General features: G+C 33.5%; 1 protein-coding gene across 1 annotated transcript in view; it reads left to right on the top strand.

Annotated features, from left to right (window-relative positions):
• Positions 1-1,946: 1,946 nt before the first annotated feature.
• LOC143076053 (uncharacterized) overlaps positions 1,947-20,035 on the top strand; it is a 188,089-nt gene continuing 170,000 nt past the window's right edge. Inside the window, exons 1-2 of the mRNA XM_076251681.1 lie at positions 1,947-2,071; positions 17,157-17,231. Of these exons, the coding sequence (XP_076107796.1) occupies positions 17,196-17,231 (36 nt within the window). The 5' untranslated portion in view covers positions 1,947-2,071; positions 17,157-17,195. The remainder of the gene's footprint in view (positions 2,072-17,156; positions 17,232-20,035) is intronic.

The following is a 20,035-nucleotide window of genomic DNA, read 5'->3' on the forward strand; positions in this document are numbered from 1 at the left end:
AGTGTTTGGGGAGATAACTCCTACAAAGAAAAGTATTCGGTTACGCAGGGTAAATTTCAAAAGCGCATAAACTGTTCGATATCATATACCAAATATCTAAGCGACATATTGCGAAACAAATATTTATCGCAAGAACAAAATTAGGCGGAAGAAAAAAAAAATAATCAGAAGAAAAACAAAAGGTCTTTCCACAGAAAAGTGGAAAGACCTAGTAATAATCAGAACAAATTCAATAGGTCTTTCCACGGAAAGGTGGAAAGACCTAATTAAAAACCAATTGTTCAGAGAACAATTGAAGGTCTTTCCACTAGTAAAGATCTATTTTGATATGGAAATATGAAAAATCAGTTTAAAATGTTAGTTCCTATGGCTTTATGATGTATTAATATCAATTTAAAGCAAAGGTCAAAATCTAGAACGTCCTATTAACCGATGACCTTGACCTCAATTTCAAGGTCACAAACCAAGGATCTTAAATCAAAAGACCATAGGTCTTTAATATGTTTGGTTAAAGAGTAATATCACTTTACGGGTAAACCTAAACATAATTTGGGAAAAACTCCCATTTCTTATTTGCGCACCCTTTCAACCAAAATATACAAGTTAGGACATGTCGCAACTAACAATTTATGAAAAATTATTTGTCGATATGTCATACGATATTTTAAAATCAGTGAAAATAAGCAAAAATCAAAATTGAGAACATGACCTTGACCTTTGACCTTTGACCTTGACCTCATTTTCATTTTTTAAGACCAAGGACCTCAAATCTGAAGACCCTAGGTCTCTATCACATATGGTTTACCAGTTAGAAATGCATATTACTTATATCATTTACATAAGGGGAAATAACTCTCATATGGAGTCTCTGGAAAGCTTTGGTCCAAATGAATTGCCTAATCCTGAAGATGTAACGAGCAATTTGGTAAAATAAATTTGTCGTAATCTTTAACAGTTGCGAAGGAGTAGTCGCCACAAGAAAAACAATGTTTGGGAAGATAACTCTTACAACGTAAAGTATTTTGTTACGTGGTTGTAAATTTTTAAAGCGTATAAACTATACGATATCATATTCCAAATATCTAAGCGACATCTTTTGAAACATCAATACTACGTACGCAAGAAAAAAAATTAGGCGGAAAAAAAAATAATAATCAGAACAAATTCAATAGGTCTTTCCACGGAAAGGTGGAAAGACCTAATAATCAGAACAAATTCAATAGGTCTTTCCACGGAAAGGTGGAAAGACCCAATAATAATCAGAACAAAACCTATAGGTCTTTCCACGGAAAGGTGGAAATACCTAATAATCAGAACAAAACCTATAGGTCTTTCCACGGAAAGGTGGAAAGACCTAATAATCAGAACAAATTCAATAGGTCTTTCCTATTTTCTTCTTTTTATCGTAATCTGTGTTCATTAGCTGTTTTAGTTTTAACGTTATAATACTAATCGTTATTAAAGCCGTTAGCATTATTTTGGTGTCAGTTCATTAAGTACATGTGTCGCCAAATATGTGTAATCCTTCTAGGTATATCATACATATAAATACTCTATAATATGTGAAAAAGATCGATAGAAAACTGATATATAATGATACAAATAGATATTTTACAAGAATCAGCCTGCCTTATTTATTATAAAAATAGGAAAATGAATAAGTTTCTTGAGAATAGCCAGTTGATATTTAACAATAAGCATTAAATTATATCTTTGTTACTTTATGCATGTTATAACACCTGTGTGTCTTCACATGAATTGTTCTTCAAAGTTATTGTGGTGTAATTATTTCAATTAAACCTCCTAAATGGCTAGTTATTCATGTCAAGGTACAATACGTTATCTTTTTTTAAACATTTAAAGATCATTTGATCAACCCGATTTGTCAACTTTACAAAAGTTGTTTCCGTCTTACCTGGATAAATTTAACTGCAATGGCGTCTGTTTGATACATGTGGAGCATAACAAAGAATTTAATTTTCTTATCTGTGCTATTCGATAAGGTAAATAATATGAACGATGCGAGAAAGGTGGTTCTTACAAAACAGTTGAAATTGATTTCGGATTCTTAGTAAGTTTATGTTACAGTTCTTAAAATTACCTATTACAGTTGAGAAACAGTAAAACCATTTGGCAACCATTGTTCTATTTACACTAATAAGTGTACTCTTAGTATAAACCAATTGATTATTGTAAGGCGTGGCAGCATCAAAATGTATCGATTTAATATTACATTGATTTTGTGTTTGAGAAAGTAACAAGTGCAGAATATGGTATAATATATGGAATCACCTAAATGTTATTTGATAGATTTAACATGCAATACAATACAATTGTTCCAGTAGGAATATATCACAAGGATTCTACAATGCAGAAACTTAAAATTCATGAAAATATTTACACTTCCTGAACCAAACCATGTACTTTATTAGCTCAACGGACCTGAAAGCTTTTTTTATCACTTGGTGTCCAACGTCCGTCGTCGTCCGTCGTCGTCCGTCGTCTGTTAACTTTTATCAAAATCTTCTTCTCTGAAACTAATGGCTCAAATTTTAACCAAACTTGGCCACAATCATCACTAGGGTATCTAGTGTAAAACATGTGTCCGATGACTCAGCCGGACTACCAACATGGCCGATATGGCTAACAAAAAAAGAACATAGGGTTAAACTGCGGGTTTTGGCTTATATCTTTGGTAATTTTAAGGAAATTTTGCATTTTTTGGTAATTATCTTGAATATTATTATAGATAGAGATAAACTATAAACAGCAATAAAGTTCAGCAAAGTAAGGTCTACAAATAAGTCGGATGACCAAAATTGTCAGTCGACCCCTTTAGGAGTTATTGCCCTTTATAATCAATTTTTTCCAATTTTTCGTAAATTTTTGTAGCCCAGTAGTCAGCACTTCGGTGTTGACATGAATATCAATTATATGCCATTGATCATTTTTATAAATAACCTGTTTACTAAACTTTGAATTTTTCGAAAAACTAAGGATTTTCTTATCCCAGGAATTGATTATCTCAGCCGTATTTGGCACAACTTTTTAGAATTTTGGGTCCTCAATGCTCTTCAACCTTGTACCTGTTGGCTTTATAACTATTTTGATCTGAGCGTCACCGATGAGTCTTAAGTAGACGAAACGCGCGTCTGGCGTATTTAATTATAATCCTGGTAACTTTGATAACTTTTTGTAATCTTTTACAAAAATATTCTTCTCTCAAACTACTGAGACAAATTTAACCCTACTTGACCACAATTATTTTAAGGGTATTTAGTTTTAAAATGTGTCCTATGACCCCGTCTTCCAACTATCATGGCCGACATGATTGAAAATAGAACATAGGGTCAAAATGCAGATTTTGGCTTATATCTTTGAAACTAAAGCATTTAGAGCAAATCTGAAAGGTGGCAATATTTTCATTAGATCTAGATTTATTGGCCTTGAAATTTTCAGACTAATCCGACAACCCTTTGATTGGTAGCTGCACCTAAATTAGTAATTCTACTGAAATTTTACAGTTTTTTCGTGCCAGGTGAGCTTTTCCCATCACTTTGCGTCCGTCGTCCATCGTTGTCCGTCGTGGTCGTCCGTCGTCGTTAACTTTTACTAACAGCAATAATGTTCAGCAAATAAGATTTACATATAAATCAAATGACCGAAATGGTCAGTTGACCTCTTTAGTAGTTATTGCCCTTTATAGTCAATTTTTAACCATTTTTGGTAAATTTTAGTAATCTTTTACAAAAAACTTCTCCTCTGAAACGACTGGGTCAAATTAAACCAAACTTGGCCACATTCATCTTTGGGGTATTTAGTTAAACAAATGTGTGCGGTGACCTGGCCAACCAACCAAGATGGCCGCCATATCTAAAAAATAGAACATAGGGGTAAAATGCAGGTTTTGGCTTATAACTCAAAAACCAAAGCATTTAGAGGAAATCTGACATGGGGATAAAATTGTTTATCAGGTCAAGATCTATCTGCTCTGAAAGGAGTAGGTCCGGTAAGAACCGATTTTGTCCTCAAATTTCAGGTTCATCTGTCGAACGATTTTGACCACTTTTTAAACACCTAAGTGTCTATTTTATTTGAATTAATTAGTTTATGTGAAAGATTTTAACAGATTTAGTCATTAAAACGATCCGATTCAAGCTCAAATATGAAAAATCTACCTAATATGCCGAAAAATGTCACTTTTCAGTTGGTTTTTGGTAAAAATGAAAGTGGCCGCATCCGTGTTCATCCTCAACCTTTATATATGTTATGCATTATCATACAATACAACTTACATTTCAATATTAAGGATGAACACGAATGCGGCCACTTTCGTTTTACACGAAAACCGTCTAAAATTTTACTAAATTGCCAGAATTATGAGGATTTCAGTAATTTAGCATGACTTAATGGTGCTAGTACCGGATATATTTGCATTGTATTGTCAAAAACAGCCCATATTTTTGTAGCAGAAGCATTCTACTGTCCAATAAATAACTAAAGGTTTACATTTTAACAATTTTGTAAAACTGCTATATTTTGGGGCCAAAAAGGGGTCTTACTGAACCTACTCCTTTTCAGATGAATCGGAAAACCCGTTGTTGGGTTGCTGCCACTAAATTGGTAATTTTAAGGAAATTTTACAGTTTTTGGTTATTATCTTGAATATTATTATAAATATAGGTAAACTGTAATCAGCAATAATGTTCAGCAAGTAAGATTTACAAATAAGTGAAATTACCAAAATGGTCAGTTGACCCCTTTAGGACTTATTGCCCTGTAGAGTCTCAATTATTAACAATTTTTTTTTAATCTTAGTAATCTTTTACAAAAATCTTCTCCTCTGAAACTACTAGGCCAAATTATTTAAAACTTGGCCACAATCATCTTTGGGGTATCTAGTTTAAAAAATGTGTCCGGTGACGCAGCCAACCAACCAAGATGGCCGCCATGGTTAAAAATAAAACAAAGGGGTAAAATGCAGTTTTTGGCTTATAACTCAAAAACCAAAGCAATTTAGAGCAAATCTGACATGGGGTAAAAATTGTTTATCAGGTCAGGATCTATCTGCCCTGAAATTTTCAGATGAATCGGACAACCCGTTGTTGGGTTGCTGCTACTAAATTGGTAGTTTTAAGGAAATTTTACTGTTCTTGGTTATCTTGAATATTATTATAGATATAGATTAACCGATAACAGCAATAATGTTCAGCAAAGTAAGATTTACAAATAAGTCAACATGACCGAAATGGTCAGTTGACCCCTTTAGGAGTTATTGTCCATTATAGTCAATTTTTAACCATTTTTCGTAAATTTTTGTAATCTTTTACAAAAAATCTTCTCCTCTGAAACTTCTGGGTCAAATGAATCCAAACTTGGCCACAATCATCTTTGGGTATCTAGTTTAAAAAATGTGTCCGGGGACCCGGACAATCAATCAAGATGGCCACAATGCATCAAAAAAGAACATAGGGGTAAAATGTAATTTTTGGCTTATAACTCAAAACCAAAGCATTTAGAGCAAATCTGAAATGTGGTAAAATTGTTAATCAGGTCAAGATCTATCTGCCCTGAAATATTCAGATGACTTGGACAATCCGTTGTTGGGTTGCTGCCCCTAAATTGGTAATTTTAAGGAAATTTTACTGTTTTTGGTTATTATCTTAAATATTATTATAGATGTAGATAAACTGTTAACAGCAATGATGTTCAGCAAAGTAAGAATTACAAATAAGTCAAATGACCGAAATGGTCCGTTGATCTCTTTAGGAGTTATTGCCCTTCATAGTCAATTTTTAACCATTTTTCGTAAATCTTAGTAATCTTTTACAAAAATCTTTTCGAAATGGTCAGTTGACCCCTTTAGGACTTATTGCCCTGTAGAGTCTCAATGTTTAACCATTTTTCCTAAATCTTAGTACTCTTTTACAAAAATCTTCTCCTCTGAAACTCCTTGGCTAAATTATTTAAAACTTGGCCACAATCATCTTTGGGGTATCTAGTTTAAAAAATGTGTCCGGTGACCCGGCCAACCAACCAAGATGGCCGCCATGGCTAAAATAGAACATAGGGGTAAAATGCAGTTTTTGGCTTATAACTCAAAAACCAAAGCATTTAGAGCAAATCTGACAAGAGGTAAAAGTTGTTTATCAGGTCAAGATCTATTTGCCCTGAAATTTTCAGATGAATCGGACAATCCGTTGTTGGGTTGCTGTCCCTAAATTGGTAATTTTAAGGAAATTTTACTGTTTTTGGTTATTATCTTGAATATTATTATAGATATAGATAAGCTGTAAACAGCAATAATGTTCAGCAAAGTAAGATTTACAAATAAGTCCAAACACCGAAATGGTCAGCTGACCCCTTTAGGAGTTATTGCCCTGTAGAGTCTCAAGTTTTAACCATTTTTCGTAAATCTTAGTAATCTTTTACAAAAATCTTCTCCTCTAAAACTACAGGGCCAAATTATTCCAACCTTGGCCACAATCATCTATGGGGTATCTAGTTTAAAAATGTGTCCGGTGACCCGGCCAACCAACCAACATGGCCGCCATGGCTAAATATATAACATAGGGGTCAAATGCAGTTTTTGGCTTCTAGCTCAAAACCAAAGCATTAAGAGCAAATCTGGTACGGGGGTGAAATTGTTTATCACGTCAAGATCTATCTGCCCTGAAATTTTCAGATGAATCGGACAATCTGTTGTTGGGTTGCTGCCCCTAAATTGGTAATTTTAAGGAAATTTTACTGTGTTTGGTTATTATCTTGAATATTATTATAGATATAGATAAACTGTAAACAGCAATAATGTTCAGCAAAGTAAGATTTACAAATAAGTCAAATGACCGAAATGGTCAGTTGACCCCTTTAGGAGTTATTGCCCTGTAGAGTCTCAATTTTTAACCATTTTTCGTAAATCTTAGTAATCTTTTACACAAATCTTCTCCTCTGAAACTACTGGGTTAAATTATTTAAAACTTGGCCACAATCATCTTTGGGGTATCTAGTTTAAAAAATGTGTCCGATGACCTGGCCAAACAACCAAGATGGCCGCCATGGCTTAAAATAGAACATAGGGGTAAAATGCAGTTTTTGGCTTTTAACTCAAAAAACAAAACCTTTAGAGCAAATCTGACATGGGGTACAAATTGTTTATCAGGTCAAGATCTGTCTGCCCTGAAAATTTTCAGATGAATCGGACAATCCGTTGTTGGGTTGCTGTCCCTAAATTGGTAATTTTAAGGAAATTTTACTGTTTTTGGTTATTATCTTGAATATTATTATAGATATAGATAAGCTGTAAACAGCAATAATGTTCAGCAAAGTAAGATTTACAAATAAGTCCAATCACCGAAATGGTCAGCTGACCCCTTTAGGAGTTATTGCCCTGTAGAGTCTCAATTTTTAACCATTTTTCGTAAATCTTAGTAATCTTTTACAAAAATCTTCTCCTCTAAAACTACAGGGCCAAATTATTCCAACATTGGCCACAATCATCTATGGGGTATCTAGTTTAAAAATGTGTCCGGTGACCCGGCCAACCAACCAACATGGCCGCCATGGCTAAATATATAACATAGGGGTCAAATGCAGTTTTTGGCTTCTAGCTCAAAACCAAAGCATTAAGAGCAAATCTGGTACGGGGGTGAAATTGTTTATCACGTCAAGATCTATCTGCCCTGAAATTTTCAGATGAATCGGACAATCTGTTGTTGGGTTGCTGCCCCTAAATTGGTAATTTTAAGGAAATTTTACTGTGTTTGGTTATTATCTTGAATATTATTATAGATATAGATAAACTGTAAACAGCAATAATGTTCAGCAAAGTAAGATTTACAAATAAGTCAAATGACCGAAATGGTCAGTTGACCCCTTTAGGAGTTATTGCCCTGTAGAGTCTCAATTTTTAACCATTTTTCGTAAATCTTAGTAATCTTTTACACAAATCTTCTCCTCTGAAACTACTGGGTTAAATTATTTGAAACTTGGCCACAATCATCTTTGGGGTATCTAGTTTAAAAAATGTGTCCGATGACCTGGCCAAACAACCAAGATGGCCGCCATGGCTTAAAATAGAACATAGGGGTAAAATGCAGTTTTTGGCTTTTAACTCAAAAAACAAAACCTTTAGAGCAAATCTGACATGGGGTACAAATTGTTTATCAGGTCAAGACCTGTCTGCCCTGAAAATTTTCAGATGAATCGGATAATCCGTTGTTGGGTTGCTGCCACTAAATTGTTAATTTTAAGGAAATTTTACGGTTTTTTGTTATTATCTTGAATATTATTATAGATATAGATAAACTGTAAACAGCAATAATATTCAGCAAAGTAAGATTTACAAATAAGTCAAATGACCGAAATGTTCAGATGACCCCTTTAGGAGTTATTGCCCTGTAGAGTCAATTTTTAACCATTTTTCGTAAATCTTAGTAATCTTTTACAAAAATCTTCTCCTCTGAAACTACTGGGTCAAATCAATCCAAACACGGCCACAATCAACTTTAGGGTATTTAGTTTAAAAAATGTGTTCGGTGACCCGGCCAACCAACCAAGATGGTCGCCGTGGCTAAAAATAGAACATAGGGGTAAATTGCAGTTTTTAGCTTACAACTCAAAAACCAAAGCATTTAGAGCAAATCTGACATGGGGTAAAAATTGTTTATCAGGTCAAGATCTATCTGCCCTGAAATTTTCAGATGAATCGGACAATCCGTTGTTGGGTTGCTGCCCCTAAATTGGTAATTTTAAGGAAATTTTACTGATTTTGGTTATTATCTTGAATATTATTATAGATATAGATAAACTGTAAACAGCAATAATGTTCAGCAAAATAAATTTACGAATAAGTCAACATGACCGAAATGGTCAGTTGATCCCTTTGGGAGTTATTGCCCTTTATAGTCAATTTTTAACCATTTTTCGTAAATCTTAGTAATCTTTTACAAAAATCTTCTCCTCTGCAACTACTGGGTCAAATTATTTAAAACTTGGCCACAATCATCTTTGGGGTATCTAGTTTAAAAAATGTGTCCGGTGACCCGGCCAACCAACCAAGATGGCCGCCATGGCTAAAATAGAACATAGGGATAAAATGCAGTTTTTGGCTTATAACTCAAAAACCAAAGCGTTTAGAGCAAATCTGACCTGGGCTAAAAAATGTTTATCAGGTGAAAATCTGGATGCCCTGAAATTTTCAGATGAATCGGACATTCCGTTGTTTGGTTGCTCCCACTAAATTGTTAGTTTAAGGAAATTTTACAGTTTTTGGTTATTATCTTGAATATTATTATAATTATAGGTAAACTGTAAACAGCAATATTGTTCAGGAAGTAAGATTTACAAATAAGTGAAATGACCGAAATGTTCAGTTGACCCCTTTAGGAGTTATTGCCCTGTAGAGTTTCAATTTTTAACTATTTTTCGTAAATCTTAGTAATCTTTTACAAAAATCTTCTCCTCTGAAACTACTGGGTCAAATTATTCAAAACTTGGCCACAATCATCTTTGGGGTATCTAGTTAAAAAAAATGTGTCCGGTGACCCGGCCAACCAACCAAGATGGCCGTCATGGCTAAAAATAGAACATAGGGGTAAAATGCAGTTTTTGGATTATCACTCAAAAACCAAAGCATTTAGAACAAATCTGACATAGGGGTAAAAATTGTTCATCAGGTCAAGATCTATCTGCCCTGAAATTTTCAGATGAATAGGAAAATCCGTTGTTGGGTTGCTGCCCCTAAATTGGTAATTTTAAGGAAATTTTACTGTTTTTTGTTATTATCTTGAATATTATTAAAGATATAGATAAACTGTAAACAGCAATAATGTTCAGCAAAGTAAGATTTACAAATAAGTCAAATGACTAAATTGGTCAGTTGACCCCTTTAGGAGTTGTTGCCCTGTAGAGTAATTTTTTTACCATTTTTCGTAAATCTTAGTAATCTTTTACAAAAATCTTCTCCTCTGAAACTACTGGGTCAAATTATTTAAAACTTGGCCACAATCATCTTTGGGTATCTAGTTTAAAAAATATGTCCGGTGACCCGGCCAACAAACCAAGATGGCCGCCATGGTTAAAAATAGAACATAGGGGTAAAATGCAGTTTTTGGCTTATAACTCAAAAACCAAAGCATTTAAAGCAAATCTGACCTGGGGTAAAAATTGTTTAGCAGGTCAAGACCTATCTGCCCTGAAATTATCACATGAATCGGACAAACCGTTGTTGGGTTGCTGCCACTAAATTGGTAATTTTAAGGAAATTTTACCGTTTTTGGTTATTATCTTGAATATTATTATAGATATAGGTAAACTGTAAAAAGCAATAATGTTCAGCAAATTAAATTTACAAATAAGTCAAAATGACAGAAATGGTCAGTTGACCCCTTCAGGAGTTATTGCCCTTTATAGTCAATTTTTAACCATTTTTCGTAAACTTTAGTAATCTTTTACAAAAATCTTCTCTTCTGCAACAACTGGGTCAAATTAATCCAAACTTGGCAAAATCATCTTTGGGGTATCTTGTTTAAAAAATGTGTCCGGTGACCCGGCCAACCAACCAAGATGGCCGTCATGGCTAAAAATAGAACATAGGGGTAAAATGCAGTTTTTGGCTTATAACTCAAAAACCAAAGCATTTAAAGCAAATCTGACCTGGGCTAAAAATTGTTTATCAGGTCAAGACCTAACTGCCCTGAAATTTTCAGATGAATCGGACAAACCGTTGTTGGGTTGCTGCCACTAAATTGGTAATTTTAAGGAAATTTTACGGTTTTTGGTTATTATCTTGAATATTATTATAGATATAGATAAACTGTAAACAGCAATAATGTTCAGTAAAGTAAAATTTACAAATAAGTCAACCTGACCGAAATGGTCAGTTGACCCTTTCAGGAGTTATTGCCCTTTATAGTCAATGTTTCAATTTTTCGTAAATCTTAGTAATCTTTTACAAAAATCTTCTCTTCTGCAACAACTGGGTCAAATTAATCCAAACTTGGCAAAATCATCTTTGGGGTATCTTGTTTCAAAAATGTGTCCGATGACGCAGCCAACCAACTAAGATGGCTGCCATGGCTAAAAATAGAACATAGGGGTAAAATGCAGTTTTTGGATTATCACTCAAAAACCAAAGCATTAAGAACAAATCTGACATAGGGGTAAAAATTGTTCATCAGGTCAAGATCTATCTGCCCTGAAATTTTCAGATGAATAGGAAAATCCGTTGTTGGGTTGCTGCCCCTAAATTGGTAATTTTAAGGAAATTTTACTGTTTTTTGTTATTATCTTGAATATTATTAAAGATATAGATAAACTGTAAACAGCAATAATGTTCAGCAAAGTAAGATTTACAAATAAGTCAAATGACTAAATTGGTCAGTTGACCCCTTTAGGAGTTGTTGCCCTGTAGAGTAATTTTTTTACCATTTTTCGTAAATCTTAGTAATCTTTTACAAAAATCTTCTCCTCTGAAACTACTGGGTCAAATTATTTAAAACTTGGCCACAATCATCTTTGGGTATCTAGTTTAAAAAATATGTCCGGTGACCCGGCCAACAAACCAAGATGGCCGCCATGGTTAAAAATAGAACATAGGGGTAAAATGCAGTTTTTGGCTTATAACTCAAAAACCAAAGCATTTAAAGCAAATCTGACCTGGGGTAAAAATTGTTTAGCAGGTCAAGACCTATCTGCCCTGAAATTATCACATGAATCGGACAAACCGTTGTTGGGTTGCTGCCACTAAATTGGTAATTTTAAGGAAATTTTACCGTTTTTGGTTATTATCTTGAATATTATTATAGATATAGGTAAACTGTAAAAAGCAATAATGTTCAGCAAATTAAATTTACAAATAAGTCAAAATGACAGAAATGGTCAGTTGACCCCTTCAGGAGTTATTGCCCTTTATAGTCAATTTTTAACCATTTTTCGTAAACTTTAGTAATCTTTTACAAAAATCTTCTCTTCTGCAACAACTGGGTCAAATTAATCCAAACTTGGCAAAATCATCTTTGGGGTATCTTGTTTAAAAAATGTGTCCGGTGACCCGGCCAACCAACCAAGATGGCCGTCATGGCTAAAAATAGAACATAGGGGTAAAATGCAGTTTTTGGCTTATAACTCAAAAACCAAAGCATTTAAAGCAAATCTGACCTGGGCTAAAAATTGTTTATCAGGTCAAGACCTAACTGCCCTGAAATTTTCAGATGAATCGGACAAACCGTTGTTGGGTTGCTGCCACTAAATTGGTAATTTTAAGGAAATTTTACGGTTTTTGGTTATTATCTTGAATATTATTATAGATATAGATAAACTGTAAACAGCAATAATGTTCAGTAAAGTAAAATTTACAAATAAGTCAACCTGACCGAAATGGTCAGTTGACCCTTTCAGGAGTTATTGCCCTTTATAGTCAATGTTTCAATTTTTCGTAAATCTTAGTAATCTTTTACAAAAATCTTCTCTTCTGCAACAACTGGGTCAAATTAATCCAAACTTGGCAAAATCATCTTTGGGGTATCTTGTTTCAAAAATGTGTCCGATGACGCAGCCAACCAACTAAGATGGCTGCCATGGCTAAAAATAGAACATAGGGGTAAAATGCAGTTTTTGGATTATCACTCAAAAACCAAAGCATTAAGAACAAATCTGACATAGGGGTAAAAATTGTTTATCAGGTCAAGATCTATCTGCCCTGAAATTTTCAGATGAATCGGACAATCCGTTGTTGGGTTGCTGCCCCTAAATTGGTAATTTTAAGGAAATTTTACTGTTTTTTGTTATTATCTTGAATATTATTAAAGATATAGATAAACTGTAAACAGCAATAATGTTCAGCAAAGTAAGATTTACAAATAAGTCAAATGACCGAAATGGTCAGTTGACCCCTTTAGGAGTTGTTGCCCTGTAGAGTAATTTTTTTACCATTTTTCGTAAATCTTAGTAATCTTTTACAAAAATCTTCTCCTCTGAAACTACTGGGTCAAATTATTTAAAACTTGGCCACAATCATCTTTGGGTATCTAGTTTAAAAAATGTGTCCGGTGACCCGGCCAACAAACCAAGATGGCCGCCATGGCTAAAAATAGAACATAGGGGTAAAATGCAGTTTTTGGCTTATAACTCAAAAACCAAAGCATTTAAAGCAAATCTGACCTGGGGTAAAAATTGTTTAGCAGGTCAAGACCTATCTGCCCTGAAATTATCACATGAATCGGACAAACCGTTGTTGGGTTGCTGCCACTAAATTGGTAATTTTAAGGAAATTTTACCGTTTTTGGTTATTATCTTGAATATTATTATAGATATAGGTAAACTGTAAAAAGCAATAATGTTCAGCAAATTAAATTTACAAATAAGTCAAAATGACAGAAATGGTCAGTTGACCCCTTCAGGAGTTATTGCCCTTTATAGTCAATTTTTAACCATTTTTCGTAAACCTTAGTAATCTTTTACAAAAATCTTCTCTTCTGCAACAACTGGGTCAAATTAATCCAAACTTGGCAAAATCATCTTTGGGGTATCTTGTTTAAAAAATGCGTCCGATGACGCGGCCAACCAACTAAGTTGGTCGCCATGGCTAAAAATAGAACATAGGGGTAAAATGCAGTTTTTGGATCATAACTCAAAAACCAAAGCATTTGGAGCAAATCTGACATGGGGGTAAAAATTGTTGATCAAGTCAAGATCTATCTGCCCTGAAATTTTCAGATGAATCGGACAATCCGTTGTTGGGTTGCTGCCCCTAAATTGGTAATTTTAAGGAAATTTTACTGTTTTTTGTTATTATCTTGAATATTATTATAGATATAGATAAATTGTAAACAGCAATAATGTTCAGCAAAGTAAGATTTGCAAATAAGTCAAATGACCGAAATGGTCAGTTGACCCCTTTAGGAGTTATTGCCCTTTATAGTCAATTTTTAACCATTTTTCGTAAATCTTAGTAATCTTTTACAAAAATCTCCTTCTCTGAAACTACTTGGCCAAATTAATCCAAACTTGGCCACAATCATCATCGGGGTATCTAGTTTAAAAATGTGTCCGGTGATTCAGCCATCCAACCAAGATGGCCGCTACGACTAAAAATAGAACATAGGGGTAAAATGCAGTTTTTGGCTTATAACTCAAAAACCAAAGCATTTAGAGCAAATCTGACACGTGGTAAAATTGTTTATCAGGTCAGGATCTATCTGCCCTGAAATTTTCAGATGAATCGGATAACTCTTTGTTGGGCTGTTGCCCCTGAATTGGTAATTTTAAGGAAATTTTGCCGTTTTTGGTTATTATCTTGAATAATATTATAGATAAAGATAAACTGTAAACAGCAATAATGTTCAGCAAAGTAAGATTTACAAATAAGTCAAAACGACCGAAATGGTCAATTGACCCCCTAAGGAGTTATTGTCCTTTATAGTTAATTTTTAACAATTTTCATAACATTTGTAAATTTTTACTAACATTTTCCACTGAAACTACTGGGCCAAGTTCATTATAAATAGAGATAATTGTAAGCAGCAAGAATGTTCAGTAAAGTAAGATGTACAAACACATCACCATCACCAAAACACAATTTTGTCATGAATCCATCTGCTTCCTTTGTTTAATATTCACATAGACCAAGGTGAGCGACACAGGCTCTTTAGAGCCTCTAGTTGTTATTATCTTAGATATCATTATACTATCTAATATCTAATATTAATTATAATTTTTAACCTTAATTTACGTGATTTTCAAAGCATCCGTAAATACAGGTGAGCGACACAGGCTCTTGAGAGCCTCTAGTTTGAATGTGTGCTGACTGTCCTTATACCTTTTCCGCTGACACATACTTTTTCTGTGCTAATAGAAAAATTAAGAAAATGTCCTACTTTACTAATGACACTCTTCATGTTGGTTGCCCTAAGTTTAATTTGGGTGATAGGTCTTATCTGTCGACGTCTATTTTGAAGGGGGGAAAAACGAAAACAAAAATGTGGTTTCGACACATATATTATGACATATTATCAACTTGACTTTAAGCAAGCCGGAATCAGTCTATAATTTATTCTATCTAGGTTTATTTGGGAATAAATCATGAATTTTATTCTATTTAACAAAAACAACTATTTGTTTAGATTTAAAAATTGTTATGTACAATAAACGGCAAAAATATGTTTTATATACCCCATCAATCAATATGTTAAACTTTTACACAAATTTTGTGTAGCCGTCAAGCTACAAAGATATTTTTTGTCATGCATCCGATTTCACCTAGATAGATGCACACGCCCGATGAAGCTAATTTGTTTAGCGAAATATTGCGTGAATAATATATAAAATATAACATCTAATTTTATAACACTCATTAGTGTGTTAAAGTTACATTCTTAGACAATTATATAATTTAATTTAGTAACTGCATCAGTTTATTTACAAACTGATCCACACCTAGATAGATTGAATGTTGATTGTTGCTATTTTTAGACACTATATATATATATATATATATATATACAACTCGTCTAAACATCAACCCAACAATGTTAGATCTGTAAATTTGCTTTCGCAAATTTTTGGTTCTTCCCTCGCCGGGATTCGAACCCATGCTACTGTGATATCGTGACACCAAATCGCCTGCACTGCAGCCGTCCCGCTAGACCACACGACCACCTGGGCTCTCATGTGTATATATATATATATATATCAGTTTAGACTGATATATTTTTTTCCTTATCTGCATAGTATCGCCTATTTCAGACGATCCGGTACATAGCAAATTTGCTGGTTGGTCTTTTTAATAGACTTTTATATTTATATATATATATATATATACTAGAACACACCCGTGATATCGCGGGTCCGTGACTGAATTAAAGTATTTAACTATGCGTAAGCCTAATTTTAGTATTGATATTGTCATCTGATAAAGTCATGCCGATTATAAGATACACAGTTTTCTCTGCTTTCAAAATCATTCTGTTTGAACCCGTCGACCTGGAATTTATCAATTATTGGTAATATTAATTATTTTGGAAAACAAAAGGTCCTGGAATGGAGTATTTTTTAAGCATCAGCACTGTACATAAAGTTGAATTCTTTTATTTGCTGTTTTACGTCTTTGTCCGCTAACAAATTGAAAACTGTACCTATACAATGTACGCTTTATTTTAAGTCCAGATTTTTAGTATTCGTATTGTTATCTTAGAAAGTCTTACTGATTAAAATACTACAATAGGAAACATTTTGACAATGATTGAATTTAGTAGTGTCAACCCTGTGATTGTGACCCGTGTATATAGCAAAGTCCTTAATACGTCACCGTTTGATGGTGCGCCTGTCAGATGCGGAACGTACAGATAAGGTAATATGTTACATGTACAGGTGAATATACTATTGGTATCGATATCGGATTCGACCCGGAACTTGTTAATTATTGGCACTATTAATTATGTGGAAAACAAAAGGGTCTGGAGTGGTGTAAATATAGATTCCTACACTGCAACAAGTGTATTACGATATTTCTCCACTCGAGACAGTTAAATTTTATTATTTAAAGCGCGAGGCTTGCCGAGCATTTTAAATAATTAAATTTAACTGTCGAGAGTGGAGAAATATCGTAATACACGAGTTATAGTGTCGGAATCTATTTCTCTGATGACTTTAATCATTCTTTTTCAAAGGTTTTCAGAAACTTGTGTTCTTTATATGCGACGTCATCAGGCAAGGTCGCCTTTTTTCATGACGTGACAATAGGAAAATTGAGAAGAAAACAAAACATTTTGACGTCATAATCAAATTTCGACTAATCATTTGCCGAGAACAGATTTTTCACTAGTGAGGAGAAATATTTTTCTCACACCAGTCAGGAAATGTGAAAATAGCACAAAAATTAGAGAATTTTTAATCTACACCATTGTCCTATATTAGTTATATATAAAGTTGAATTCTTTGATTTGTCGTTTTTACCCGATGACGGCTGACAAATTAGACCCTTCTACAACGAAATTTGTTTTACATGCACACGTATCAAAATTGCGGTTTTTATTCAACGCAATCATAGGTTTGAACGTAGTTTTCAATGTAGACTTGTTTATAAAAAAAGTTCGATATGAAGGATGATTAACAATTAATTGCTTTAATTATGTAGGTAAACACATTTTTTTTCGTTTTAGATGACACGTATTGGTACTCAAGGTATCAGTCCATGAAGAATGAAGAAAATACTCATTCTTCTGTTTGTCTTGCAGGTATATATAATTCATATCTCAAATATCTTCTTTGTAAGACTTCAGTAGTAACCGGTTTTTTTTGTTTATCACTTTAACATGTTAAAACTTTGCTTTGTACATTTCACATATTGAAAACAACAATATTTACCTTAATTTAATTCAATTTGTCATTTTTATCTTAATCAATAGGATACCAAAATGAACAAAATATAGCATAAATAACCAATACACATGATACAGGCAAGGCACTTTAATATTTAAAAAAAAATTAGAATAATGCACAAAACACAGAGAAAATCATAGAAATTATATAGTATTATAGAATGCTTGATACTGAAAGCAAGCCATAAGCGCTTAAAATGCCAGTCATGATTCATACAATCGAATCCTAGATATTGCTTGCTTTATTAAAAGAATATCACATATTACAAATACAATCATAACAAAAAAAAGACTTGACTATATGCAAAAACAGACTCCACAGCCTTATAGCTTGTTATTCAGTGCGAGCCAAGGCTCCGTGTTGAAGGCCGTAAATTGACCTATAATGGTTTAACTTTTTTTTAAATTGTTATTTGAATAGAGAGTTGTCTCATTGACACTCACACCACATCTTCCTATATATCTATCTATACACAGAAATTGATAAAATTTATATGCAATTAAAAATAGAAATTGGGAATGTGTCAAACAGACAACAACCCCACCAAAGAGCAGAAAACATGCAGTCGAAGGCCACCAATAGGTCTTCAACACAGCGGGAAATCCCACACCCGGAGGCAGGTTTGAGCTGGCCCATAAGCAAAAATGTGTGCTAGTTCAGTGAAAAGGAACTTTATACTTTACTCCAAAACATTGAACTAAAATTAAAAATCATACAAGGCTTAAAAAAGTCAGATGCTCCTAACTTTGGACAGGCGCAACAATCAGCGGGGTTAAACATGTTTAGTGTAGTCTTAGCCCTACCCTATACATCTACCAGTGTATAAAAAAACAAGCACACAGCATACGTACAGTAACACTCAGATTGAAAGAAGTCCGAGTTTTATGTCAGAATAGGTAACTAAAGGAACCAAGCAAAATGATAGTGATACATAGATTAACAAAGGATAGCTAACAGTTACTGACATGCCAGCTCCAGACCTCAATTAAACCGATTGAAAGGGTATGTCTCCATCATATGAAAATCAAGCACAATCCCTCCCGCTAGGGATTTTGTGCCATACTATTAAAATAATATATGAGAAAACCCGTAGCATGCCAACAACCGGTTTTAGAATAAATATGTTTATTTCCGGTGAGTGATTCAATATTAATATCAAAATATGCAATCTTTAATGACCTGACAAAAGTATCGTAACTATATCCCTTCTTAATAGGCCTTTTGAAAGGGTTAGTTATAGCTTTTGAGGTGAATACAGACCTTTTTGTGCTTCGTGTAGAATATGTAACATAAAAGATTAAATGTGAAATACATGAACGTATAATATGTATGCATGTCGATTTATATTTACGAGTGCTGTCCTTGTACCGATGATAATTTTTAATAAATATTTTGAATAGTGTGTGATATATAAATTTTTCAATAATGGAGATATTTCGTCAGTAACACGCGCGAAACGAACAAGTTGGAATATAGTAACACCATAAGATAGACAAGGGAACGTCACCATCTTATAATGGATAATTAACAATACGAAATGAAAAAAAATATCTTATTTACCATTAATATTGGTATTAAGCTTACTATTAAAAATATAGATATTAAGATCCAGTGTTCACTGTTAGTATTAGCTTTATTTCAAGTTAGTTCAGTCGGACAAATATCTTAAATGTACATACTGAAGTCGTCACTATTGAGAGCCAATATATTATCCAAATATCTAAAAGTTTTATTAAATGTTTGTATCAGATGTTGTTCGATGGGTCTTTGCTGATTTGATTGAATTTCATAAATTGTAACTCATAACAGTATAGAAACATGTCCGCATTAAGTGGTGCGCACAGTTAATCACCATTAGAAATCCGATGATATACGGAATCTCCATAGTAAACAAAAATGTTATCATTAAAAATTTAAAGCAGGTTTTATCGACAGAGTTATTTTGTTTGTTGTTCCTAAAAAAATAACTATAGCCTGGCTCAAGGGGTCCTGTCCGGGTTAAAAACAATGAGTCTGTTTTACCCCTATGTTTTAAATAATTTGACCAACAAACTAAATTCGATAACTGTCTCCCCATTCAATTAAGCTTTATCTATTTACTAACCGGTCCATTTTTCCAATCCTTACGGAGGTTTAACATTGTTATGCCGGCCATCTTATGTCTCCTAGTAACAACAGGGAGTCGTTATTGTTTTGATCACTTCTGCTATTTCCGCTATTTCCGTGACATTCAGACACGCCCATCACAAATCAGAAACAAAATGCATGTTCACATAAAGTTCTCTCTCTCTCTCTCTCTCTCTCTCTCTCTCTCTCTCTCTCTCTCTCTCTCTCTCTCCTCTTTCTCTCATCTCTCTCTCTCTCTTTTAAATCTATTATCATCAGTTTTGCGGATGACCTTAATAATGTTTACCTATAAAATAATTTTGAAAAATAATTATATATTGTATAATTCGTTCTATATATTAACACTTTAACCCTCTCAGTCCCAAATAATTATCAAAATCCTATTTTTTCGTTGTAAAATGCATATTTTTCGCATATTCTAAATACACATTTGTGACCTTATATGTTTTTTGTGATGTCTTTTACTTTATATATATATATTGTTATTTTACTTTATATATATATTGTTATTTTATTGTCAAACTGTACCGTT

The sequence above is a fragment of the Mytilus galloprovincialis genome, chromosome 5 (genome assembly GCF_965363235.1).
Source record: "Mytilus galloprovincialis chromosome 5, xbMytGall1.hap1.1, whole genome shotgun sequence".
Taxonomy (NCBI): domain Eukaryota; kingdom Metazoa; phylum Mollusca; class Bivalvia; order Mytilida; family Mytilidae; genus Mytilus; species Mytilus galloprovincialis.